We start from the raw sequence: 27,892 nt of genomic DNA, 5'->3' as shown, positions 1-27,892 counted from the left end.
TATTTCCTTCCCATTCTGCCCCCTCCATCTTCAGTTTACATAATTGTAAATCCTCCCCCCCCCCCCCCCCCCCCCCCCCCCCCCCCCCCCCCCATGAACCATGGGCCTTGCCGTTGGTGGGGAGGCTTCCGTGCCTCAACGATACAGATAGCCGTACCGTAGGTGCAACCACAATGGAGGGGTATCTGTTGAGAGGCCAGACAAACGTGTGGTTCCTGAAGAGGGGCAGTAGCCTTTTCAGTAGTTGCAGGGGCAACAGTCTGGATGATTGACTGATCTGGCCCTGTAACACTAACCAAAACAGCCTTGCTGTTGTGGTACTGCGAACGGCTGAAAGCAAGGTGAAACTACAGCCGTAATTTTTCCCGAGGGCATGCAGCATTACTGTATGATTAAATGATGATGGTGTCCTCTTGGGTAAAATATTCCAGAGGTAAAATAGTCCCCCATTCGGATCTCCAGGTGGGGCTACTCAAGAGGACATCGTTATCAGTTGCTTTAGTGCAGTCCATTGTCTGTTGTTTGATCTTTTTGAAACTAACACACGCCCGTTAATATAGGGAAAAGAAAGTTTTCTTCCTCGAAAAACAATAAAGGAGAGTCCCCTTTCTTGAAGGAAACCACGAGCACGAAGATAGAATGTGCATTGTCATTCAGTTTTTGCTATTGAACACGGAGGACATGCCGATACAACACAGCACGTAAAGAAAAAGAAGTGCCTGTTGGCATTTTCAGTGAAAACTCTAGCAGTGTAACTTCCTTTGTATGTATGAATAAATAAAAATAGATGAGGATAAACATATCACTACAGAAGTAGGGCTGTTTGCATTACACGCCACAAAACACAATCATTCTTTCTGTCCAATGGTCTGCATGACTCTCCTATCTGAGAAGAAATTCACATGTAGGACAAAATGTGAGTCAATTTGAGTGAATGTGTTATCTGTGTATGCAATGCATGAAGTTCAGTCAGAACTTAAAGATGCTAAATATGTGTCTGTGATGGTTGATGCATCAAATCACAAAAGCTTAAAGCTAGTACTGATTCTATGTAGGTATTTTATTCCGACCAAAGGTGTTCAGTGCAAAGTAATCTATCTTCAGAACACAGGTGGACAAACGACAGAATTGTTAGCAAGCTATATTGTGAGTATTTTTAAAAAAGCAAGAGATAGTTAATGAGATTGTCGCAGCTTGTGCAGATAACTGTAATACCAACTTTGGTGAGTACAAGAGGCAGGAACAAGCGATGTTTATTCCAAACTGAACAGTGCTCTCAAGATGAACATTCAAGGCATGTGGTAATAATGGAGTTCAAACAAGGGCAGACATTCTTATTGACATAGAAACAATAGTGAATAAATTTTTTAAATATTTTCACATTTACACTGTGCATGTGTAGGAACTGAAATCATTCTGTGATTTTGTTGCTACAGAATACAAGTAAGTTCTAGGTAGTATTAAAACTACATGGTTGTCATTGTTGCCAGGAATTACAAGAGTTATCAGTATTTATGAACCTTTGAAATCTTATTTTCTGTCTCAGGGTAAGTGTCCTACATTTCTGAAACAGTTTTTTGAGAAGCAACAGTCACTTGGCTTCGTTTCACACAAAACTTGAAAAAATTTTCAAATTCAATCCAAAAGTTGGAAAGAACCACGTTTTCAGCTACAGAATCAGCTGAAGAGTTAGAGCTCCTTAAAGAAAAAAAATCAGTAACAGGAAATTCAGTAAATTTAAAGCTTCACTTATGTCTTTAATTTTAATTAACTTGGAAAACGTAGATAGTTTCAATCAGTCAAAATGCAAGACAATTACCAACTTATTTTAGGACACTTTTGTGCCTTATTTGGAAAAGTGGATTTCTCCATTACAACCTCTGAAAATCAGTTCATTATATAACATTGAAAAATTCTGTTTCTTACTCTGAACTTTTAAATTGTTTGAAACCTCTTAAGACAGTAGATTCAGGTGCAGCATTTCAAATAGATGAAGATGAATTGTTGATGAGATAGGGTGCGTGAACAACATTTTGTTGAGTATTCTTGAGGAATAGGGATAAGCTAATTTGGAAACAGATAGAGATGGTGTGATGTATTCCGTATACTCAAAAGTACAGGCAGTTCATGTAAAGATATAGAGACACTGGTGAGTTTTGCTCTTGCTTTACCAGGCACAAATGCTGTCGTGGAAAGGGTATTTTCAATTGTGAATTCCCTTTGGATTGATGAAAAAAACCGTTTTATCACTGAAACTATTGAAGGAATTATAATAGTTAAAACTCTTCAAGACCTTACCTGTCCAACATCTCAATTGTTTTGTCAGTGATTACCTGTACTCCTCTGTTATATTTATTCCATGAAAGACTTCCCAGCATCAGTTTATGTGCGCTGCAGAATACAAGTTCATAAGTTGAGCTGCTGTGTCCTTTGTAATGTAATGGACAATAGAATCTCTCTATAGCAAAAATACATTATTGTGCTCAAAGAATGATTGGAACATAGTCACTGAAAAACTGTGTCTAAGTGTTGTCTTAGTGTGACAGGCAATAATGTAGTGATTAAGTGCTTACTTTGTTTAACTATCAAATGAAACTTTAACTGGCAGCAGATATTAAAAGATTAATAGTAAAGGTGGAAAAGAAACCTCAGTGACGATTAGCATCTCCTTTAGGTTTCTATTCATTATTAATTTCTTTTTTTGGTGATATGTTGATACTTCATTACAGTTTGCTGTGTTGCATTTTCCTCATATTTTTGATGTTTTTTCCTACTCATATTTTGTGATGTATTATAAAAATACAATTTGCTACTATTCAGTCAACATGAAAATTCCTCAAAAGTATACTGATTAACCTATAAATTTAATGCAGTTAAATTTCATTGTAATAAAGTTTTTTAAATTTTATTTTGATTAAGTGTTTGCTTTTTTTCTATAATGTTGTTCCTAATATTTATTCCAGTGCTGTGCATCGCTGTTTCTTTACAGCAGATAAAACGCATATTGCTAGCTTCTCCGATGACAAAAGTGTTTGCTTGTGGGATATTCCTAGTGAGAAGGAAGTTATCAGCTTCAGTGAGCACACGGTTAGTTTTAAAACTTGATAAAATCATTAATAAAGTGGATACTATGACCTTTACAGTTGAACATTTTTTAGTATAGGTGATACAAAGAATCACGCAGTGCCATGATATGATGTGTTAGCAGATCCTCTGCTCTTAATTCAGACAGATTGTGTAACATGGCTTATTTATGTATCTTTGCATTTCTAATACTTGAAAACATTTAGTATGATTGATATTGTAACTGAAGTAATGTATATTAATTTTCTGAAAAGAATGTTATGAAGCGATTAATTGGTTTCTTCTTTATACTTTGCAGTTTAAGTCTGCCTGAGCATTTTGCAAGTTTCATTAATTTTTCTGTCATCTGTCATGATTTCACCAAGAGTATAATATTTAAACCCAGTTTCATACCCACTAATCAAGTTTCCATTACTATAAATGACGTAATATCTGTTTTCTTTTTTCCCATTTTCTTAATTATCAAGAAGTACCTTACCATTTACTTTTATGCCATATGAGCACATCTGTTTCTCTTTTGTCGTATTTAAACAAAATTTAAGTGCATTATCTGCTGCAAGGCACAGTTTCTCAAGAGGTATGTCTGCTGACTTTCTGCTTTACTGGCGGAAATTCCTTGAAGTATTCTGAGTTGCCTCAGAACTTTTAATGTCAGAGTTGTCCCATCATAATTAAATTAATCCAGAACATGAGATTAGCTTATATGTGAGGCAACTTTAACATGTATGCTAATCTCATATTTATTACTTACGATTTGTTACTGCAGGATACCTACCCAATGTATAACACATTGTAACCAATTACTGCAAATGTGTTTCTGAAAATTATTTAAAGTTCTAATGGCATGTTAATTCATTATCTAATTTGTGCAGGATTATGTTAGAGCTGGGACTGTCTCACCGGTATCTGCAGACATAATACTGTCTGGAGGATATGATAATATTGTGCGCATGTATGATACACGCGCAAAAACTGCTGTGTTCCAAGTGGACCATGGTGCACCTGTTGAAAGTACATTATTTCTCCCAAGTGGAGGAGTGTTTCTATCTGCTGGTAATTAAATTAGATTATTGTTGCCATGGTGCAGATATTATGCTCATATGTTCATTATTATTTTTGAATGGCCTACTGGCAAATCAGAGTTTACTAATAAACTTAAATAATATTTTACAGGAGGAACAGAAATTCGTGTCTGGGATGCTCTTGCTGGAGGAAAGTTGCTAGCAAAAGTGTCGCAGCACCACAAGACAATTACATGTTTGAAATTGTGTTCTGAAAATAAGAGACTTCTTTCAAGCTCTCTAGATCGCCATGTCAAAATATATGATGTTGCAACATACCAGGTTGTTCATACCCTTGATTACCCCAATGCTGTATTAAGCTTTGGAGTCAGTGTAAGTGTACAGTACATATATATAAATAGTTATGCAGATTGATATTATCCTTTCTGAGATTTAAGTTTTTGATTGCACTTGTTTGTTAAGTATTTCCAACATTTGTGGGTGTTTTCTTTTGTCATTGTAGAAATGGGTATATTGGCTTCTGTACATGCAAAGTAAATGCCCCCTTTGTATGTCTTTTGTCCTTTGGTGCCACTGATTTAGTCATTATTAAAATTTGTACAAGAAGTGTGTCCTTCAGGATGTTCACTAGTAGTTCGTCATATCCAGGATGACATGCCCAATAACATTTCAGAGAAGAGATTTAATTATATTTTGAACATATTTTTATGGTTCTGTAGTTGTAGATTCCAATTAAAAATATTGAGTTTAAATTCAATCAAAAGTGAATTATCTGGAATACAACTATTGTGTACCAAAAGGAAACACTTTCGAGAAATTTAGAAGACCGTTTGTGACTAAGGAATGAAACTGTAATACAAGTTATACTGTAAAATTCTCAACTCTGTTAAAAAATAGAAAACAATAACAAATAATAATAAGAAGAAGAAAAACCTGTGGAGGCCCGGGAAAAGAATAGGCCTCTGGTATGTTCTGCCAGTCGTAAAAGGCGATGAAAAGAACAAACCACTAATAGGGCTAGCCCCCCGTTTAGTGTGATTAGTTGGTTCAGGACAGAACTAATGAAGCCTCGGACAAGCGCTGTCATGGTCGGGGGCGACACTTGAACCCTGTGCCTGTCCACAATGGTAACGACACTGCTAGCCACACGGCAAATGATTTAAATCCAAATAGAGGTGTTTTGCAGGATATGCTTCCTGCAACCACTCTAGAAGGAAAACAAAGACAGAGGATGAGATGGACAGATGAAGTTAACCGACACCTCATGTTCTGTTATTACCAAACAACAAACTTAGGAACCAACACAACTGGATACAGATCACAAGTATACACAACATTTATTACCAGATACCCAGAATTAACATTTTTAACAGAACAATGACTAGCTGATCAGATTCGTGTAATAATCAAAAATAACAGGATACCCTAGTCAGAATTAGAAATCATCAAACAACAAGTACAACAAATACTGGAACAAAATAATGTGCAATCAGAAGAAGAAGAAAATACAGTAATGGACTCAAACATCCCAGAGCAAACAAACAAAGAACAACATGCATCAATTAAACAATCAGAGGAAAACTAAATCTTAAGACAGCCACCAGAACAAGCACAAATAGAACATGAAGTAACACACATGTTATATATAGAAGAAAAATTTCAATTGACATACATAGAATACAAAGACACAAATACGTACATTAGACCATTCTTGCATAGACCACCAAATAACCCACAAGTCGAAACAACAATAACAACTATCAACACAGTCATACACAACAAAATCAATGAAAATACAACTATGGAAGAGTTACAACTACTGGTTTATGTAGGAGCACTCGCTACACTAAATATGCACACTAGGCAGAGATCAGAACCAACCAACACACAGAAGAAACCCACAAAACCAGCATGGCAACACAGGCTACAGATCAGAATAGTAAAACTGAGAAAAGACATCGGACAGCTAACACAATTTATAAGAAATGAAATATCAGACAAAAAATGAAAAAGGTTAGGTAAAATCTCACAACAAGAAGCGATAGAGCAATTAGATGAAAAGAAGCAGAAATTACAAGCATTGGCCAAACGACTTAGAAGATACAAAAAAAGTGAAAATATAAGGAAACAAAACCAAACATTCAACACAAACCAAAAGAAATTTTACCAGACAATAGATAACACACACATTAAAATAGACATTCCACCAAACATAACATATAACACACACATTAAAATAGACATTCCACCAAACATAACAGACATGGAACACTTCTGGAGCAACATATGGTCAAACCCGGTACAACATAACAGACATGCACGGTGGATACAAGCAGAAACAGACTCATACAAGATGATACCACAAATGCCTGAAGTGATAATTTTGCAACATGAAGTCACCCGAGCAATTAATTCTACGCACAATTGGAAAGCCCCTGGAATTGATAAAATAGCAAATTTCTGGCTAAAGAAGTTCACCTCAACACATTCACATCTAACTAAATTATTTAACAATTACATTGCAGACCCATACACAGTCCCTGATACACTTACACAAGGAATAACTTATCTGAAACCTAAAGATTAAGCAGACACAGCAAACCCAGCAAAATATCGCCCCATAACATGTCTACCAACAATATACAAAATATTAACTTCAGTCATTACACAGAAATTAATGACACATACAACACAGAACAAAATTATAAATGAAGAACAAAAAGGCTGCTGCAAAGGAGCACGAGAATGTAAAGAGCAACTGATAATAGATGCAGAGGTGACATATAAAGCTAAAACTAAACAAAGGTTGCTGCACTATGCATACATTGATTACCAAAAAGCTTTTGATAGTGTACCCCACTTATGGTTACTACAGATATTGGAAATATACAAAGTAGATCTTAAATTAATACAGTTCCTAAACACAGTAATGAAAAATTCAAATAATATCACATCACAGCCAGTACAGATTAAGCATGGAATATACCAAGGAGACTCATTAAGTCCTTTCTGGTTCTGCCTTGATCTGAACAAATTATTGATGTAATACTACTGGAACATACTCACACAAAATCACACATTTACTATACATGGATGATCTAAAACTACTGGCAGCAACAAATCAACAACTCAACCAATTACTAAAGATAACGGAAGTATTCAGCAATGATATAAATATGGCTTTTGGAACAGACAAATGTAAGAAAAATAGCATAGTCAAGGGAAAACACACTAAACAAGAAGAATACATATTGGATAACCACAGCGACTGCACAGAAGCAATGGAAAAAACAGATGCCTATAAATATCTAGGATACAGACAAAAAATAGGAATAGATAATGCAAATATTAAAGAAGAACTAAAAGAAAAGTATAGACAAAGACTAACAAAAATACTGAAAATAGAATTGGCAGCAAGAAACAAGACAAAAGCTATAAATACTTACGCTATACCAATATTGACCTACTTATTTGGAGTATTGAAATGGAGTAACACAGACCTAGAAGCACTCAATACACTTACACGATCACAATGCCACAAATATAGAATACATCACATATATTCATCAACAGAAAGATTCACAATAAGCAGAAAGGAAGGGGATTTATCGACAAAAAAAACCTACATTATGGACAGGTAGACAATTTAAGAAAATTCTTTATAGAACGAGCAGAAACTAGCAAAATACACAAAGCAAACACTCATATAAATACATCTGCCACACCACTGCAATTTCATAACCACTTCTACAATCCTTTAGATCACATAACATCAACAGATACGAAGAAAGTAAATTGGAAAAAGAAAACACTACATGGCAAGCACCCGTATCATCTAACACAGCCACACATCGATCAAGATGCATCCAACACTTGGCTAAGAAAAGGCAATATATACAGTGAGACGGAAGGATTCATGATTACAATACAGGATCAAACAATAAACACCAGATATTACAGCAAGCATATTGTTAAAGATCCCAATACCACAACAGATAAATGCAGACTTTGCAAACAACAAATAGAAACAGCAGATCACATTACAAGTGGATGTACAATACTAGCAAATACAGAATACCCCAGAAGACATGACAATGTAGCAAAAATAATACATCAACAACTTGCCATACAACATAAACTAATAAAGCAACATGTTCCCACATACAAGTATGTACCACAAAATGTACTGGAGAATGATGAATACAAATTGTACTGGAACTGAACCATTATAACAGATAAAACACCACCACATAACAAACCTGACATCATACTCACCAATAAAAAGAAGAAATTAACACAACTAATAGATATATCCATACCCAATACAACAAATATACAGAAGAAAACAGGAGAAAAAATTGAAAAATACATCCAATTGGCTGAGGAAGTCAAGGACATGTGGCATCAGGATAAAGTTGACATTATACCAATTATACTTTCAACTACAGGAGTCATACCATGCAATATCCACCAGTACATCAACACAATACAGCTACATCCAAACTTGTATATACAACTACAGAAATCTGTAATTATTGGTACATGTTCAATTACCCGAAAGTTCCTAAATGCAATGTAACATATACCATACAGTTAAAAGGAAGTCACGCTTGATCAAGGTCCGCGTCACTTTCCATTTTTAACTAGACATAACGTCTGAGAAAAGGATAATAATAATAATAATAATAATAATAATGTTTACTATTCACACTCTCAACTGTAAATATCGATATGAGCGATGCTTCAGTATGCTTACAAAGGTCATCTCATGTACTCTCTCTGTCATAGGCCTCCTGTGTCTGCAGGGATTGCATTTTTGATGTCTGGCCTATGTATGCCTGACTAGTGTGTGGCACCTTGATCATGGACATTAACTAGTAAATAGAGTCATTCATTCACACTCTCTCCTGTGTAATTTCTGTATTGTTTGCTACACTGCTAAAGACTGATGGAATCTGTAACAATGATGTGCGTGTTCTTCAGTATACTAGCTTAAGTTCATCTATACTTTGTTTCTATAGGTTCTTTTAGTACAGATTACACCAAAGCTGACTCAAAAGTTTTAAAATGATTGTGAATTCAATACATGTGGTACATCACACTCCTCGCTCCTTTTAATCATCTTGATTGTAATTTGCAAGTGGTACATTGCCATACATCCACCTGTAAAAGAAGCTCCTCCATTTGCTTGATTGAAAACCCATATATTTTCTCTGTATGTGGCAACAGTTTTAGTTAGTATATGCAGAGGTGACAAAAGTCTGCAGATACCTCCTAATATTGTGTCAGACCTCCTTTTGCTTGACCTAGTGCAGCAACTCGATGTGGTATGGACTCAACAAGTCATTGGAAGTCTCTTGCAGAAATATTAAGCCGTGCTTCCTTTGTAGCCATCCATAATTGCGAAAGTGTTGCTGGTGCAGGATTTTGTGCATTGGCCTCTTGATATAAATGTTCGATGGGATTCATGTCAGACAATCTGGGCAGCAAAATCATTCGCGCGAATTGTCCAGAATGTTCTTCTAACCAGTTACGAATGTTTGTGGTGCAGTGACGTGGCCAGTTATCATCCATAAAAATTCCATTGTTGTTTGGGAATAAGTAGCCGAACATAACCATTCCCTGTCAGTGATTGGTTCAGTTGGACCAGAGCATCCAGTCCATTCCATGCAAACACAGCTCACACCATTATGTAGCCACCACCAGCTTGCACAGTGCCTTGTTGACAACATGGGCCCATGCCTTCGTGGGGCCTGCGCCACCCTCGAACTCACATTACTAGTTCTGGATTGTTTTAAAAGAGTGTTGGTGATTATACTGGCTGACAGTTGTCTATAATGCCTTCTTCTAGAGGGATCTAACACTAACATACTTTAGTCTCTCTGTAAAAGTGTGCTGATGGCTATGATTTACTGACATCCCTTTGATAATAGAAAATTCTGGGTCAAATATGAACATCTGTTGGTTTTCCCTCACCTCAACCTGTTTCTATCATTTCTCATCCTCTCCCTTCCCCCTCCCTCTTTCTACTCTCAAATTCAGTCCTCAATAATTTATTCCTGACCATTAAGGCAGAATTTTTTTGGTCAACAATTACATATGTGAACAATTATGAGAAATATAGATTACTTACTGTTTCATAAGTGTTGATATTCCACTCTGGATTTTCCACTGTTTGAATTGCATATCTGAGTATCACATTACCACGGATCACAGCTCTGCCAATGCACTGTCCTTTTATACCTTGTATATGTGATATTACTGCCCTCTTGTGTATATGCGTATCACTATCTGATGAATATATTTAAAAAGAAAGATGATGAGACTTACCAAACAAAAGCGCTGGCAGGTCGATAGACACACAAACATACACACAAAATTCTAGCTTTCGCAACCAACGGTTGCCTCGTCAGGAAAGAGGGAAGGAGAAGGAAAGACAAAAGGATATGGGTTTTAAGGGAGAGGGTAAGGAGTCATTCCAATCCCGGGAGCGGAAAGACTTACCTTAGGGGGAAAAAAGGACAGGTATACACTCGCGCACACACACACACATATCCATCCGCATATACACAGACACAAGCAGACATTTGTAAAGGCAAATCTCTGCCCAAACTCTGCCAGCGCTTTTGTTTGGTAAGTCTCATCATCTTTCTTTTTAAATATATTTTTCCCGCATGGAATGTTTCCCTCTATTATATTCACTATCTGATGACTTTGATCACCTCAGTATTGTATATTACAATGAAGAGGCTATTAGGTGTATAGTTCTTTTTTTGTGAACAAGAATTACTTAATTGTTTCTGTATCCTTCCACAAAAACTCTGTAAATAATTAAAAAATTCCTTTTCTCCCATGTTAAACCTTTCTATTGTTCACATCCATATACATTTCACGCAGTGGCTTTATCTATCTCATTTAGCATTACTTTTGGATTTCATTATTTTTAGTATTTATAATTTCTGTTCTTCTGATTTAAGGATATCTTTCATTGCTTGTACAGTTTTCACCCTGTAGTCTGGTGCCATGCTACCTGCCATCTTAACTGATGAAACACATTGTCTACTCAGGTTGTTTGTTTGTTTTTGGCATGTTAAGTTACCAAAATTTTGCTGCCTCAACCCACATACTTTCAGAGCTATTTTGAAATAGTTTTGCTTCACTCAGCATATTCTATCATTGCTTGATTGAAACTCTCACTGTATTCTTAATTTCTTAGTTTCATTTGAGGTTTTCTTTTTGTTTTGCTTTCTCTGTGCGTACAACATCTATTGCTGTTTACACAAATACCTTTTTTAAATAACTGTACTTTTATGCTTTTCTAAATAGCCTCACTTCGTAAGTTGTTTAATTTGAAAAACCATTAAATTGCTGAAAAGTACCCATTATTCGTATTATGTGTGTCTGTCCAGCAGAGTACCGAAACTGTGAGCTGACTTGGTTAGACGTCTCTAGAAATGCAGTCGGTCAATAATCCAAAGTTTTTATTATACTGTAAGAATACCCATTCATAAACTGTTTTTTTTTTTTTTTTTTTCTCAAGGAAATTTAATTTCATGACCATCTCCATACTTCTGTTTTCCTCAAAGATTCTGAGAAGCTGACTTGTCATAGGATACATTTCTACTCTTCTGAGAGCAACTTGCAATTTGCCCTATGTAAATATTTTTCTACAAGGAGAGCCATATTTGAGCTTCAAAGTGAAACTGTCAAAGAGCTAAAATTTTATAATGGGTGTGTTTATAAACTAAATTTTTTCTGCTATTGGTCAAGATTTTATTTTTATTTATCTCTTGCATGTCCTTTTTCAAGAAATGATTCCCATTTTCAAGTACATTTTTCACGTTTTCTCACTTTTCATTTGTTTCCAATATGTGAGGTGCTACATTGTGTTGCTACCTTTGGTGTAATATTTACACACACAATTCTGTAATTAATGATCAGTCTTTATATAGAGTTAGTGGCAAATTTGAAAAAACTCTTACTTATTATTTTCCTGTAGTCCACTTACGCCAAAACTGTCGCATTTTAAATGTCACTCACATAATTTTCATTGCATAGTACATATTGAAAATAGCAAAAGTACAAAAACAAAATAGTTGCAAAGATATTTTGACACATAGTAGATACAATGCTACATGTCATCCATACATTGTGATATAATATTCTTTCATGCCAAGAGTACTTTTTCTTCTGTAAGTTGAATAACTATTTGTAACAGTACCAGAGAAGGAAAGTTGCTACTCACCATATAGCCGAGATGCTGAGTCGCGATAGGCACAACAAAAAGATTCACACAGTTATAGCTTTTGGCCATTAAGGCCTTTGTCAGCAGTAGACACACACACACACACACACACACACACACACACACACACACACACACACACACACACACACAAATATGCAACTTACACACACATATGCGGTCTCAGATAGCTAAAACCACACTGCGCGCAGCAGCACCAGTGCATGATGGGAGTGGGGACTGGGTGCGGGTAAGGAGGAGGCTGGGGCGGGGAGGGATAGTATGGTGGGTGTGGCGGACAGTGAAGTGTTGCAGTTTAGACGGAGGGCGGGAGAGAAGGTGCAGAGGGGGGAGGGGGTAAGTAGCGGAAAGGTGAGAAATAAAAAGAAATTAAAAGACTGGGTGTGGTGGTAAAATGACAGCTGTGTAGTGCTGGAATGGGAACAGGGAGGGGGCTGGATGGGTGAGGACAGTGACTAACGAAGGTTGAGGCCAGGAGGGTTACAGGAACATAGGATGTATTGCAGGGAAAGTTCCCACCTGTGCAATTCTGAAAAGCTGGTGTTGGTGGGAAGAATCCATATGGCACAGGCTGTGAAGCAGTCATTGAGATGAGGGGTATCATGTTTGGCAGTGTGTTCAGCAACAGGGTGGTCCACTTGTTTTGTGGCCACAGTTTGTCGGTGGCCGTTCATGCGGACAGACAGCTTGTTGGTTGTCATGCCTACATAGAATGCAGCACAGTGATTGCAGATTAGCTTTTAAATCGCATGACTGGTTTCACAGGTAGCCCTGCCTTTGATGGGATAGGTGATGTTAATGACCGGATTGGAGTAGGTGGTGGTAGGAGGATGTATGGAACAGGTCTTGCATCTATTACAGGGGTATGAGCCATGAGGTAAGGGATTGGGAGAGGGGGTTGCGTAAGGATGGACGAGTATAGTTTGTAGGTTCGGTGGACGGCAGAATACCACGGTAGGAGGGGTGAGGAGGATAGTGGGCAGGACATTTCTCATTTCAGGCCATGATGAGAGGTAATCGAAACCCTGGCAGAGATTGTAATTCAGTTGCTCCAGTCTCGGATGGTACTGAGTTATGAGGGGAATGCTCCTGTGTGGCCAAACTGTGAGACTTTGGGAGGTGGTGGGAGACTGGAAAGATAAGGCACGAGAGATTTGTTTTTGTACAAGGAGGGGAGGATAATTACGGTCAGTGAAGGCTTCAGTGAGACCCTCGGTATATTTTGAGAGGGAGTGCTCGTCACTGCAGATGCAACGACCACGGGTGGCTAGGCTGTACGGAAGGGACTTCTCGGTATGGAATGGGTGGCAGCTGTTGAAGTGGAGGTATTGCTGGTGGTTAGTAGGTTTTATATGGATGGAGGTACTGATGTACTGTTCTCTGAGGTGGTCAGTATCTAGGAAGCTGGCTTATTGGGTTGAGTAGGACCAGGTGATGCAAATGGGGGAGAAGTTGTTGAGGTTCTGGAGGAATGTGAATAAGGTGTCCTCATGTTCAATCCAGATAGCAAAGATGTCATCAGTGAATCTGAACCAGATGAGGGGTTTAGTATTCTGGGTTTTTAGAAAGATTTCCTCTAGATTAGGTTAGCAAAACCCAGAATCCTAAACCCCTCACCTGTACCATATGGATCCTTCCCACCAACACCAGCTTTTCTGAATTGCACAGGTGGGAACTTTCCCTGCAATACATCCTATGTTCCTGTAACCCTCCGGCCTCAACCTTCGTTAGTCACTGTCCTCACCCATCCAGCCCCCTCCCTGTTCCCATTCCAGCACTGCCACACCCAGTCTTTTAATTTCTCTTTATTTCTCTCCTTTCCACTACTTACCCCCTCCCCCCTCTGCACCTTCTCTCCTGCCCTCCGTCTAAACTGCAACACTTCACTGTCCGCCACACCCACCATACTATCCCTCCCCCTCCCCACCCCAGCCTCTTCCTTACCCCCACCCAGTCCCCATTCCCATCATGCATTGGTGCTGCTGCTCACAGTGTGGTTTCAGTTCTCTGAGACTACAGATGTGTGTCTACTGCTGACAAAGGCCTTAATGGCCGAAAGCTATAATTGTGTGAATCTTTTTGTTGTGCCTATCGCTACTCAACATCTCCGCTATATGGTGAGTTGCAACTTTCCTTCTCTGGTATTGTTACATTCCATCCTGGATTTTCCATTGTTTGAATAACTATTTGTTTTATACAAAGGTACTTCTATTATTATAACTATTTTGTTTGCTTGCTTAAGGATACTATCGAAGCGTGTGAAGAAGCTCAGACACTTTCTAGGTTTTCATTTGATATTTTGTCTTCATGTTTTTGTGATGTGAATAAATCTCCAATTCTTCTAACAGATCTGTTTAACGATATTGATTTACTTGCTGGAGTAGTTCAGCTTTTTGTTTTAGATTTTCAAATGGGAATTGTGTATGTTTGTGGCTATTGTTGATGAAGTGTGTGTATTCTATAATCTGCTCTGTATAGCTGGCATGGAAACCTGTGCCTGTTTGCCCTGGGTAGAACATGGAGCTTTCCTTGCATGTTGTGTATATTGCAGAGCCTGAATATGGGTTATGATACTGATAGGCAAGATCCAACAGACAATGGAACATTTCATCACAGGAACATTTAACTCTCCTGGGAATGTTATACCTTCTGGCCAAGAAGAACAATAAATGAAAAAGAAATGAATGTATTAATCAACTGAACACACATCTCAGTTAAACATGATTGACTCTTCAAGGTATCACTCATAGTCATCATCTCTACCATTGAATGCTAACTGATGTTTCACATTTTTTCTCTGGGTGCCTTATGGAATAGTCATCCCTAAGAATGCAGCTGAGATCAATAAAGTATTAAATCTGCAAAAATAAACAAAGAATATTACATAGAATCAATAACAGCACTATTGACCTTCGAATACTTATTCTTACATGTTATTACATTAACTACTTAATTTATGGCAATAATAAAAGACATTTTCGAATAACAGTGGCAGCCATACTAAAAGATATAAAAATTGTTGATCTGTTGTGGACATTTCTGTGCAGATTTTACATTCTTGTCAGTGATATAGGGTAGGGACCTGAAAATGTAGCAGCTATTTTGCAAAAGTAAGCAGCAGTTTTTGTAAGTAATTGGACATATAGATTTAAAAGTTTGCCTCATTACATGCCTGAAGTCTAAAATGAACACAAAAGAAAAGAGACATTGATTGGGGATTAAATAATAATAATAATAGGAATTAAATAGTATTTGCTTTAGGAAAACTTCAAGTGCTTTTTCCAAAATAATCTTTGCTTCTTTTGGCCCTATTTAGACTTTCAGATAATGTATGTTTCTGTTGAGAAGCAGCAGTATTTTCTCACAGGTGAACAGAGTGCTCCTCTGATTTGACGTGCATCTTGGCATTATCTTTCATTTCCTACACGTCTTGATAACTACAAAATCCATAGAACAATGATTTCAAATCTGTAGCATATCAGCACTAATTACCTTATTGTAGAGCTCTTTCACGGACTATGTGACCCATAGTTAACCATACTACAGACAGAACAAACAAAGTTTAGGTTGGTGCATAAGTTTGTAGCATTTTTGTTTTGCATGTTGGTATTCTGCTTGCTGTGGTTTTATTTATCAGTTGTTTTTTTTATTTTTTTTTTATTTGTAGTTCACTGTTGCTATGTTTAAGTTTGAATGTTGTCATTTTGTCATTTAGAGATAATTAGTGGAGCTGAGGATGCTACAAAATGGAGTGCCAAGTGAAGAAATCTAAACATTTTCAACATAGATGGCTTATTTTAAGGAGGATCACTTTGTCATGAATGATTCTCCATGTTCAGGGAGACCTTCAAGGTTTGATGAAGATTGTTTAAATGCATTAATCACAATTATCCACATCAGTGTACTCAAGAACTGGCAAATGTCATGGGCTGTGATCATTCCACCATTGTGTGACATTTGAGTGCAAAGAGTAAGGTTCAAAAATCAGGTGTATGGTTGCTGCTTGCTTGTCATCAGTTGGCTCATGAGTAATACCAACCATTCCTACCCTGTACCATTACTGATGATGAGAAATGGTGTCTTTATGCTAACATAAGGTAAAGAAGGGAATAGTTGAGCCCACACAAAGCAGCATCTCCACATACAAAGACCTGTGCATATCCCAAAAGGTAATGTCAGGCATCTCATGGAACAGCGGTGGTGTAATGTACTATGAATAGCTTCCCTGAGGCGTAACCATCACTGCTGACATTTATTGTGAACAACTGAGATGCCTTGCAGATGCAGTCTGAGAACAAGGACCAGGAAGAGTGCGTGAAGTGAAGCTACTCCATAATAACTACTGCCTACATTCTGCTAGACCGACAAAAAGCACTATATAAGAGTGGGTTTGGAAGTCATTCCGCATGCACGTTATTCACCTGATCGTGTACCTTCAGCTTTTCACCTTTTCCACACTCTGTTGAACAGTCTTCAAGGAACATCCTTTCTGGATGAAAATGCACTGTGAACATGGCTCTATGAGTTCTTCTGAAAATTGCATGATTTGTGCAGTCACAGAATCCAAAAGTTTTCCTAGCATTGGCAGACTGTTGCAAATAGTGAAGGAGAATATATTATTGATGACTAAAGTCCCTGTTATGTGTGTCTGTTGTTTTTATTAAACTTATGGAAAAACACTATGAACTTATATACAAACCCAATACTTAAGAGTAGAAGTAGAACCGAAAAGATCTATTCACACTTTACAGGATGAATTCCCATGTGTGTGTGTGTGTGTGTGTGTGTGTGTGTGTGTGTGTGTGTGTGGGCGCGCGCGCGCTTGCGGGTGCAGAGACTACAATGTAACAGGCAGCTGCGAGCATAAAGTAACGAGAAACTTGGTCACCCTAGGAGCAAGGAGCTGTGCAGGGGAACAAGCTCTGCCTCTCTCTCACATGGCAGCCATAGTACACATGTGTTCTGTGTTTCTGTGAAAGTAGAACTGCCACATGGTCATAGGGTGGCTGGACCCTTCTGGTGTCTCAAAATTCATGCTTGAGCCACATGATGGATCAGGATTAGTCTCTTCATTCATTTCAAAATAAGGAAAGAAAATAATGAGCTATGCACAATTCAAAGTAAAGCAGAGTGCACAAAGCATTTGTTAATGGCTACTGTGCAATTGTTTGCTGAGATTGGCTGCATCGTAAGTGAAGCAGTTCAGGCCTGACCTTTAGTGATGTCTTATTTAACCACAGTTGCAAACATCCTGCACGTAAAACTGCCATGTTAAATTGTCCACAATTTCGCTTGATTCCAGTGTTACCTAACAGACAAATGTAGGCATTTCTGTGTTATACAATGCTATGCCCCACAGCTGTTGTCATACACAGTGTGTATCTCAGAGACCACTCAGCTGCCCAGAGCATAACTTACAAGCTCACTGATATGTTGTTATGTTCATGCATAGATCCACTCTTTATTTTGCACATGCATTTATACACACTCTCTCTTTCCACAGTGGGCTTCGCCAGATGTTTTATAGTTCCTTAACCAAAAAATTGTTTATTTTTTGGTATTTACTTTGTGATAAAATATTTACTCAGATTACAAACTGCTATGAAATAGAATTTGTACATATATTCACCCTTTTGAGGCAGAATTCATATCTATACCTGCATTCATCACAGACGTGAATTTTTTAGGCCCGTAGGTATAGGGTAAAATTCTTATTTAGCAGCAAAATTTTTAAGAACCTTATCACATGTATTAAGTAAGTTACTGGAAATTTGAAACTGAATTAAATGATGTCTTGTTAGCAACACATTCTGTACATACCATTTGAATATTTGAGCGTGTTTTTGTGGTCTTCAGTCTGAAGACTGATTTGATGAAACTGTTCACAGTAGCCTATCCTGTGCACGTCTCATTATCTCAGAATAACCATTGCAACCTACATACATTTGAATTTGATTTCTATATTCATTCCTTAGTCTCCCTCTACAACTCCACAGTTACTTGCCATATAAACTGAGTCACTAGTGTGGTGAGCAATGGCACTGTGTCTCTCTTGTCTGTGAAAATGCATTCACTGTGCCATTTATAGAAGCTTACCTGCATTCCCATTTTGTTAGTCATTATTAGACATACTTCTGGATTACCCCTATCTGATTTTGTATTTATAACCTTGCGCTCACATAACCAGATGTCCTGTTATTCCTGCTGAGGCGCTTTGCTAATTCCACTATATCTAACTTCAGTCTGTCCATTTCTCTTTTTAAATTCTCTAGTATATCTACCCAGTTAAAGGATTTAACATTCCTGCTCCAGTGCGAGTTTTGTTTTTCCTGATGGCATTCTCTTCCATATGCCCACATGAAGAGCCAAATGGTGGACTATCTCATCTCCAGAATATTTTACCCAAGAGACTACCATCATTTAACCCAGTCTGTCCATTTCTCTTCTTAAATTCTCTAGTATATCTACACAGTTAAAGGATTTAACATTCCTGCTCCAGTGCGAGTTTTGTTTTTCCTGATGGCATTCTCTTGCATATGCCCACATGAAGAGCCAAATGGTGGACTATCTCATCTCCAGAATATTTTACCCAAGAGACTACCGTCATTTAACCATTCAGTAGAGTTCCATGCTCTCGGGGAAAAATAATAGCTTCATAGTACCAGTGTGGCAAAACCTTGCTGACTAATGTTATTTTCAGATTCTTCCTAGCACTTTAGGGGATTGTAGGCATTGTAAATGAGACTACATTCAGTTAGCCTACTGTAATAATCAGTATAATTTTTATGTTTATGGAAAGTAGAGAAGCACAGCTAACTAATATAATGAGAATAGCAGCAGATTTTCAGTGTAGTGGCTGTTCTACTAGATTTGTAGGACATTAATTTACAGCACTTTTAAGTGATACTAGAGAGTGGTAAATGCCCTCAATAATGAATGTGTCGTCACTCATTAATGCTAGTTGCTTGTTAAATTAGTCCATAGAAGCTGTTTATCATTCTTGCATCCCTGTAGAGATACATACGAGGGCTATTCGGAACGTAAGTTCTGATTGCCCACGAAATGGAAACCGCTGTGAAAATCCGAAGAAGCTTTACACACAAGTGTTGGAAAGTGTCTTTAGTACACCTGTCGATTGCATCATGTTTATCTTTCCAGGTCTGTGCACACAGTGAGCACATAAAGGTTACCAGAAAATAAGGTATCGAATCAAGCATGAGGGCCTGGTGAAAAATTGCGCCTGAAGCAATACAGCTCAAATAACAAAACTGTCATGCATTTCCTTCTTCAAGACAATTCTCAGCCGCATTCTGCAGGGGCAATGAAGATGCTCCTGCAGCATTTTCAATGGGAAGTGTTTGATCACACACAATACATTCCGTAATTGACTCCCTCTGAGTTTCATCTCTGCTCGCATGAACCACTGGCTACGAAGACAACTTTCTGGCACAGACAGTAAGCTGTAGACCAATGTAGAGACAGAAAGCGCTGGTGGCTGCCTTTTGTGAGGAGGGTATTGGAAAGCTGGTACAACACTACGACAGGTGTCTAAGTCGAAGTGTAGATGTAGATGTAGATAAGTAGCTGGAAGTTGTAGCTAACTGATTTTTACTGTGGTTTTCATTTTGTGGCCAATCAGAACTTACTTTCTGAATACCCCTTGTCATTTGACTTGTTCTACATTTCTGATGTTTCATTGTCTCTCAGGATGAGGTTTACAGATTGTGGTGAGTGAATGGATGGGTGGATTGATTGATGGATGTACGGACAGATGGATGGATAGTGATGCCCAGTGAAATTTCACTGGATGAAAGTATGTTCTGGTTAAAAGACTGCCTGTTAACACTGGATTATAAACTGATGTGTAGCAATTATAGTATCAACTTCAAGAAATTTAAAGCTCTTTTGCTTGTATAGTTGCATTTGGTTGAGCAAGGTGCATGTACATGACAGTTATTACCATTACTATTACATACTGCATTATTTTGTAAGTTTATTTGTTGTAAGTGTCTGAGAAGTACATATAGGGTGAACCAGAACTCTACCAACAAACTTTCAGATGCGATAGTATGGACCAAAACAAGAAAAAGATTCCCAGTAAATGTAAGAGTTGAGAGCATGTTTTCAGTAGAAGAGGTATGTTTCATGCCAGTGAAGATGAACAAATGCTGACAGTTCTTCATGAATGCGCTTTAGAGTCCATGTTTAGTGGATATTTTTTCTTGGTTTGGTCCATACTACCACCTCTCAAAATACGTGAAGCAAAGAGCTTTCAGTAGAAGAGATATGTCTCACAGTAATGAAGACAAAGAGATGCTCATGACTGTTAATGTATGCATTTCAGATATTGTGTTTATTTGACCTTTTTTCTTGTTTTGGTCCCTACCCCTCTAAAAGTCTGTTGCTGGAATTCCGGTTCATCCTGTATATTATTTCACAATTTTAGACCAATGATGAAACAGTTATAGCTGAGTTACTTGTTGTGAGTTGCAGATAAGTATGTATATAATTTCCAAAATTTCAGGCCAAGGATGAAACAGTTGTAGCTGGTATGGTGGATGGTTTGATATCAATATCTAGACGGGAAGATGAAATTCAACCATCCAGACAAGAAAGACGCAAAGTCTCATATCGTTATGCTCCAGATAACTACCAGCCAGCGTCTGTGGATGTTGTTGTACCTGAAAAGAAACTTGTGCAGATGTCGAACCATGATGTACATTTAAGAAAATTCCAATACTCAAAGGCACTGGACTGCGTTCTTAAACCATACGTTGTCAACAAGACTCCTCATGTAACAGTGAGTGTGCTTCTGGAGTTAATGAGGTAATGTACTACCTTGGATATGTTTTATGTTTGTGGATGGATGGATGGAGAGGGAGACAGATAGAGTCAGAGGGTTGCAACTTCAGCCCACTCCACAGTAACGCTAAAAAGTAAATAATGACATTGCTAACTCCTAGAACAACAATATTCATTGTGGAGAATAGAGGAATGTTTGGAGGGGGTTGGGGTGAAGAGGAGAGGGGACATTCACTTAGGACTCAGGAAAAGAGACATTGAAGTTCACTGAGAAGAAATGTATAATTAAGGAAGAATGTAACGATCTGAATATCAAAGATGGAAGATCTAATGGGTATGAGTGTATCAAACCATTAATTTAACCCTTTTAGACCCACTGGCTACAACTGTACACATTAAATTTTACTCTCTTTTAGTTGCAACAGAAATATTTTTCCCCATTGGAAACTTCATGTACACATTTATGAATGTTCAAACATTTTACATGTTCAGGTGATGCCACCTGTTGGGCATTATAGAAAAATATCAAGTCGCTGTAACAGTGCACAGAGCTTGTGATCCCCAGAATACACAGAAGTGGCTGGTTAGTTATATTCTGCTATATAAATGAATATTATTAATATTGTTATATTGCATTACACACTGAAGCACCAAAGAAACTTATATAGGCATGCATATTCAAATACAGAGGTATGTAAACAGGCAGAATATGGCACTGAGATCGGCATCGCCTGTATAAGACAAGTGTCTGGTGCAGTTGATAGATTGGTTACTGCTGCTACAATGGCAGGTAATCAAGATTTGAGCGAGTTTGAACATGGTATTATCATCGGGGCACGAGCGGTGAGAGAAAACATCTCCGAGGTAGCGGCGAAGTGGGGATTTTTGTTTACGACCATTCCATGAGTGTACCGTGAATATCAAGAATCCGGTAAAACATCAAATCTCTGACATCACTGCGGCCGGAAAAATATCCTGTAAGAATGGGATCAATGACAACTGAAGAGAATTGTTCAATGTGACAAAAGTACAACGCTTCCCCAAATTGCTGCAGATTTCAATGCACAAGTGGCAGCATGTAAACCATTCAACAAAACATAATTAATATGGTCGTTTGGTGCTGAAGGCCTGCTCGTATACCCTTGGTGACTGCACGACACAAAGCTTTACACCTCACTTGGGTTCATCAACACCGACATTTGACTGTTGATGACTGGAAACGTGTTCCCTAGTCGGACGAGTCTCATTTCAAATTGTATCGAGTGGATGGATGTGTATGGGTATGGAGACAACCTCATGAATCCAGGGACCCTGCATGTCAGCAGCGGACTGTTCAAGCTGGGGGAGGCTCTATAATGGTGCAGTTGGAGTGATATGGGACTCCTGGTACATCTAGATACGACTCTGAGAGATGACACATACATAGGCATCTTGTCTGATCACCTGCATCCATTAATGTCCATTGTGCGTTATGATGGACTTCGGTGATTCCAGTAGCACAGTGCGACATCCCACACACCCAGACTTGCTACAGAGTGGCTCCAGAAACACTCTTCTGAGTTTAAATACTTCTGCTGGCCACCAAACTCCATAGACATGAACATTCTTGTGTATATCTGGGATGTCTTGCAACATGCTATTCAGAAGGATCTCAACTCCCTTGTACTTTCATGGATTTATGGACAGCCCTGCAGGATTGATGATGTCAGTTCCCTCCAGCACTTCTTCAGACATAAGTTGAGTCCATGCCACGTCATGCTGCAGCACTTCATCGTGCTCACAGGGGCCCTACACATCATTGGGCAGATGTACTAGTTTCTTTGGCTCTTCAGTGTAATTATTGAATGGTCAGTTTATTTGTCACAACAGTGAATATATCAGAATGGTTTATTTTAGACCATACAAAGAAGCCAAGTTTACAAAGTGTGTTTTGAAAATGGTTACAGGTTTTTGAATAATCTTGTGTCTAACATCATTAAAAAGGTCACCTAAGAACATTACAGCATAAAGAAAAATTTTCCTTCCTCCAGAAAAGAATTGGGTCTGGAATTGTTAAACAAAGGGAAACTCCAGGTAGGAATATCAACAATGTAGGAAAAAGAAAGATTACAACTTACTGTAAAGATGACACATTAAATTGCTGACAGGCACAACTAAAAGACACTTACATATTAGCTTTCAGGCATAGCCTTTGTCAGAAAAGGAAACACACATACATTCATTCACACAAGCAAGCACCGCCCGTGCACATGCGACCACCATCTCTGGCAGCTTGGACCGGAATGTAACAGTCACATAGAATGGAAACAGCAATCTGGACGGGATGGGGAAGGGGAAGGAGTAACAATGTATGGGTCGGGGTAGAGAATATTGCTGTCTGGCAGAGTGAGCAGGGACTAAACTGCCAATAGGCACAGCGTCAGGAGGTTGTGGGGCAGGAAAGTTGGGGGAGCGGGGCGGTGGGGGGGGGGGGGGGGTTGGTTCGGCAGGAGCAGGGAGCGAAAAAGGAAAGGAGCAGGGAAAGATGGGCAGGTGTGTTGGTAGAGGGTGGCACACAAAGACAGTGAGAAACATGAATAGGGAGGAGGTGATAGGACAGATGGGATGGAAACTATTATTTGGTGAGTGTGTTCACAGTATGTCATCGAAAGTTGAGGCCAGGATAATTTCTGGAGCAGAGAACACTTTTTGTGGTAAGGATAACCCCATCTCTGCAGTTCAGAAAAGCTAGTGGTGGAGGGAAGAATCTAGATGGCTCGGGTAGTGAAGCAGTCATTGAAATTAAGCATGTTATGTTCAGCTGCATGTTATGCACAGGTTGGTCTACTTTGCTCTTGGCCACAGTTTTGTGGTGGCTGTTCATCCTACTAGTCATACCAATATTAAAAGCTGTGCTGTGGTTGTGGCAGAGGTGATATATGACATCCTACTTTCACAGGTGGCTTGACCTCTGATGGGCTAGGATAAGCCTGTGACAGGACTGGAGTAGGAAGTACTATTCACTAGTGTTAATAGCCACCATCAAACTTTGACCAAGAGCAAAGCAGACCACCCTGTGGCACAACATGCAGCTGAACATAATGTGCTGGATTTCAATGGCTGTCATTGTGCTGGAGTCATCCACATCTTTCCATTCACCACTAGCTTTTCTGAACTGTGCAGATGGAAGTTATCTTCACAACACATTCTCCGCAACCCAAAATTATCCCTACATCAGCCTTCGGTAACATGTTGGCCCTGCAGTCTCCACAAAACACTGTCCACCCTACCCATCCTGTCACCTCCTCCCTATTCATGTCTCCCAGATCTCTTTGTATGCTGCCCTCTCTCCACACATCTGTGTCCCACAACCTCCTGACGGTTCACTTGATGACAGTCTAGCCCCTGCTCAATCTGTAAGACAGCACTTTTCTCACCCCCCTCCCCTACCACCCACTATACACTGCTATCCCTTCCCTTTCCCCATGCACTCCAGATTGCTGCTTCTATTCTACGTGACACTTGCATTCCAGTACAAGCTGATAGTGTTGGTGGCCATGAATGTGTGAGGTGTGCTTGCTTGTGTGACTGAATGTGTGAGTTCCCTTTTCATATGAAGGCTGTGGCTGGAAGCTAATGAGTGAAGTTTCTTTTAGTTGTTCCTGTTTACAACTTAATGTGTCGTCTTTACAGTAAGTAGCAAACCATTAATTTAATAAGCCATGATGTAAAATTACTAACATATATTATACGTGGAAGAAAGGATCAGGACTGTTAGAAGCCTGCTTGGGGGAAGATTCGCTTGGGTTTCAGATAACTGGACAAACGTAGTGCATTACTGATGCTACAATGTACGTTACAAGACAGGTTGAAGGAAACCAAACCCTCCCTTTATGGTATTTGTAGATGTTGAAAACACTTAACAGTGTTGACTAAAATAGGTGCTTTGAAGTCCTGATGTTAGCAGGCATAGAATACAGAGAGTAATAAGTTAGGTTCAACTTTCTGAGATTCAAAGGATGTGAAAGGGAAGCAGCCATTGAAAAGAGTTTGTGACAGGTTTGTAGCCTAGACTGGATGTTATTCAGTCTGTACATAGAGCTAACAGTAAAAGAAACCTATGAGATATTTGGTAAAGGAATTTAAGTTCAGGTGGCAAAAATAAAAACTTCTTTGGTTTGCTGATGACACTGTCTTCTGGTGAGAGGAATCAAAGGACAAGAAAAATCACTTGAACAGTTTAATGTGTTGAAAAGAAGTAATAAGATGAATATAAACAAAAGAATCTTTGCTGGAGGAGAGAGATATTGTAATTTGAAAGAGATCCGTCACCAGTTGCACTTTTATTTTATATGTGACTGGTTTCAGCCCCAAAGACCATCAAGTGTGGCTATCTCAAGCATCGTGAATCTGTTCACGCACATCGCGAACTCACTTGGCTGGAGTGTAGCCTTAACCGTAGCCGTAGATGAAAGTGAAGTGTGAACAGCAAACAGCACAAAAAGAAGAGAATGTAAACTCTTGAAATGTGGTGCCACAGAAGAATGCTGGGGTTTAGATGGGTAGACTGAGTAATTAACGAGATGGTACTGAATCAGGGGGGGGGGGGGGAGGAGGAGGGGGAATGAATACATGCCACAACTTGCCTAAAAGAAGGGGTTATTTGATAGTGCACATCAATCAATAAAATATCCAGCTGATCAGTTGTAGAAAGTTTATTTATTTAAACTTGACCTACGTTTTGATACTACTATGAGTGAGTGTGTTCTGCAGAAGCAGATGATGTTACCTAAAAGTTGAGGCAAAAGAAACAGTAATATCTAATTACAAATTATGATGTAAAACAATTAAAATTCCCAATATTAATTACAGTCACTGTATGTGTACTGAGCTAGTTAGCACATGATTTTTGTAACATGTTTTGATTAATGTTACCAAGTTAGAAATAGTTTTATTTTTCAGTTGAGAAGTTTAATTATTTTATAACTGGTTGCTATAAATGAGTGTTTGTCTTGTCACAATTTTTTGGTAACATCATGTATTTCTGGAGAATGTACTCACAGTAGTATGGAGCACATTCAAGATTGTGAAATTCCTACCTGCCCAAGTATCCAAGGCTGTAACAAATTATAAAAAACATCAGAAGAAAAATACTTAACATAGGTATGGCTATCCAATTCAGTAAATGTGAAGAAATGGAACTGCTACTGAACTGCATAAAATCTTTCATCGGCGTTAAACAGTGTATGCGAAAACCATTCAAAAGATGAGATCAACAAAAAATATCAGATAGAATACATGTGCTATACAGAAAGAAAGACAATATGACTGAAGAGGCATATCATTTATTTTTAGAAGTAACTACAGTATTTATGTGAATTTTAATTTTCAAATAGACATGCTATGGGCCTTCATTAATGAATAGCTAAGTGATTGCAAAGACGAAATTTGTGAAAGACATAAGAGGAAACTAGCAAAAGTTGAAAATATATTCCGTACAGTACAATATCGTAATTTAAATAGTTTTCAAAAATCTGACCACATATTCTTCAACGGAGTGTTTAGTAAAGTCTGAATAAATTTCACAGAAGAGGAAGATACTCTTGAGGAAAGGGCTTGAGTATGATGCAATGTCTAATATTAAATATTCATTTATAGTAGAAAATTTAATTTTAGACCTTAAAACAGCTTTAGATAATACAAGAATGTGAAGTTCCAAAAGTGGTCAGAGTATCTCATGAAATTTATAACTCACAAAATAAAGATCTACAGGTGATTAAAAATATTAATAAAGACGTAGAAAAGGGGAGGCTCTTGTAACAAAATCAGGTAAAGGAAATACAGTGGTTATCCTCAGTCAGAATGAATATGTAGCCCAACCAAAGAATTCTTTGAGGAGAATAATGTTTCCAAATGAGAGGAAGTTCCGACTATAAATATGCAAAAACAAATTAGGATTTTATAGGTGAATTGAGGAAGCATTTGATAAAGACTATTCAAAAAGAAAGCAATTTATTAACATGAACCCAAAGTCTCCAAAGGTACAATCCCAGTTTAAAGTGCATAAAATAGGGTGGCCAATTCATTTTATAGATGACAGTATAAATAGCGGATACCACGATTTAGCAAAATTTTATGCAATCAGGTTGAAAAATCACATGTTTCTCAGAATAATGTTTCAGTAAGTATCAGTCACAGACAGGTTGACATTATGAACATTTACACCAATGTTACAGTTCACATTGGTTTAGAAATAGTGGAATAGAACCTGAAGGCTAATAAAAACAAAGTAACAGCTGAATAGATTACAGGATTAATACAGCTGCTGAAAGTAGTAGTAAAACATAATTATTTTGTCTTTAGTGGAAACCTTTTTCAACAGTCAGATGACTTCACAACGGGTAACCCATTAGCCAGCATTCTGGTGTGTATTTTTGTAAAAGTGTTAGAAGAAATTTTTTTTAAAAGCCAGGTACAAACAAAATTAAGTGATCAATTTTGCTTGTGGTATGTTGAAAAAATTACATTTACTAGTGAGTTACAAAATGTAAATTATGAACTAATTTGTTTAGATTTCAAACCTGTGATTATAGGTGCCAGAATAACTTTCAGTATTTTTCACAAAACCCTAGTACAGATCATATTATACCACGTGACTCAACAAACCTTGAGTCTCACTAGATGGCATTTTTCACTCATTCATAAATCCTGCAATAGTAACACCTTTAAATACAGAAAA

General features: G+C 38.1%; 1 protein-coding gene across 1 annotated transcript in view; it reads left to right on the top strand.

Moving 5' to 3' along the window:
• LOC126095718 (U3 small nucleolar RNA-associated protein 15 homolog) overlaps window positions 1-27,892 on the top strand; it is a 43,069-nt gene that overhangs the window by 1,795 nt on the left and 13,382 nt on the right. The window contains exons 4-7 of the mRNA XM_049910471.1: window positions 2,964-3,087; window positions 3,957-4,137; window positions 4,258-4,478; window positions 20,897-21,198. Coding sequence (XP_049766428.1) covers window positions 2,964-3,087; window positions 3,957-4,137; window positions 4,258-4,478; window positions 20,897-21,198 — 828 coding nt within the window. The remainder of the gene's footprint in view (window positions 1-2,963; window positions 3,088-3,956; window positions 4,138-4,257; window positions 4,479-20,896; window positions 21,199-27,892) is intronic.

This window comes from Schistocerca cancellata, chromosome 8, assembly GCF_023864275.1.
Source record: "Schistocerca cancellata isolate TAMUIC-IGC-003103 chromosome 8, iqSchCanc2.1, whole genome shotgun sequence".
Lineage (NCBI taxonomy): Eukaryota > Metazoa > Arthropoda > Insecta > Orthoptera > Acrididae > Schistocerca > Schistocerca cancellata.
The sequence above is the reverse complement of the archived record's forward strand: the minus strand, read 5'-3'. Positions and strand labels throughout refer to the sequence as shown.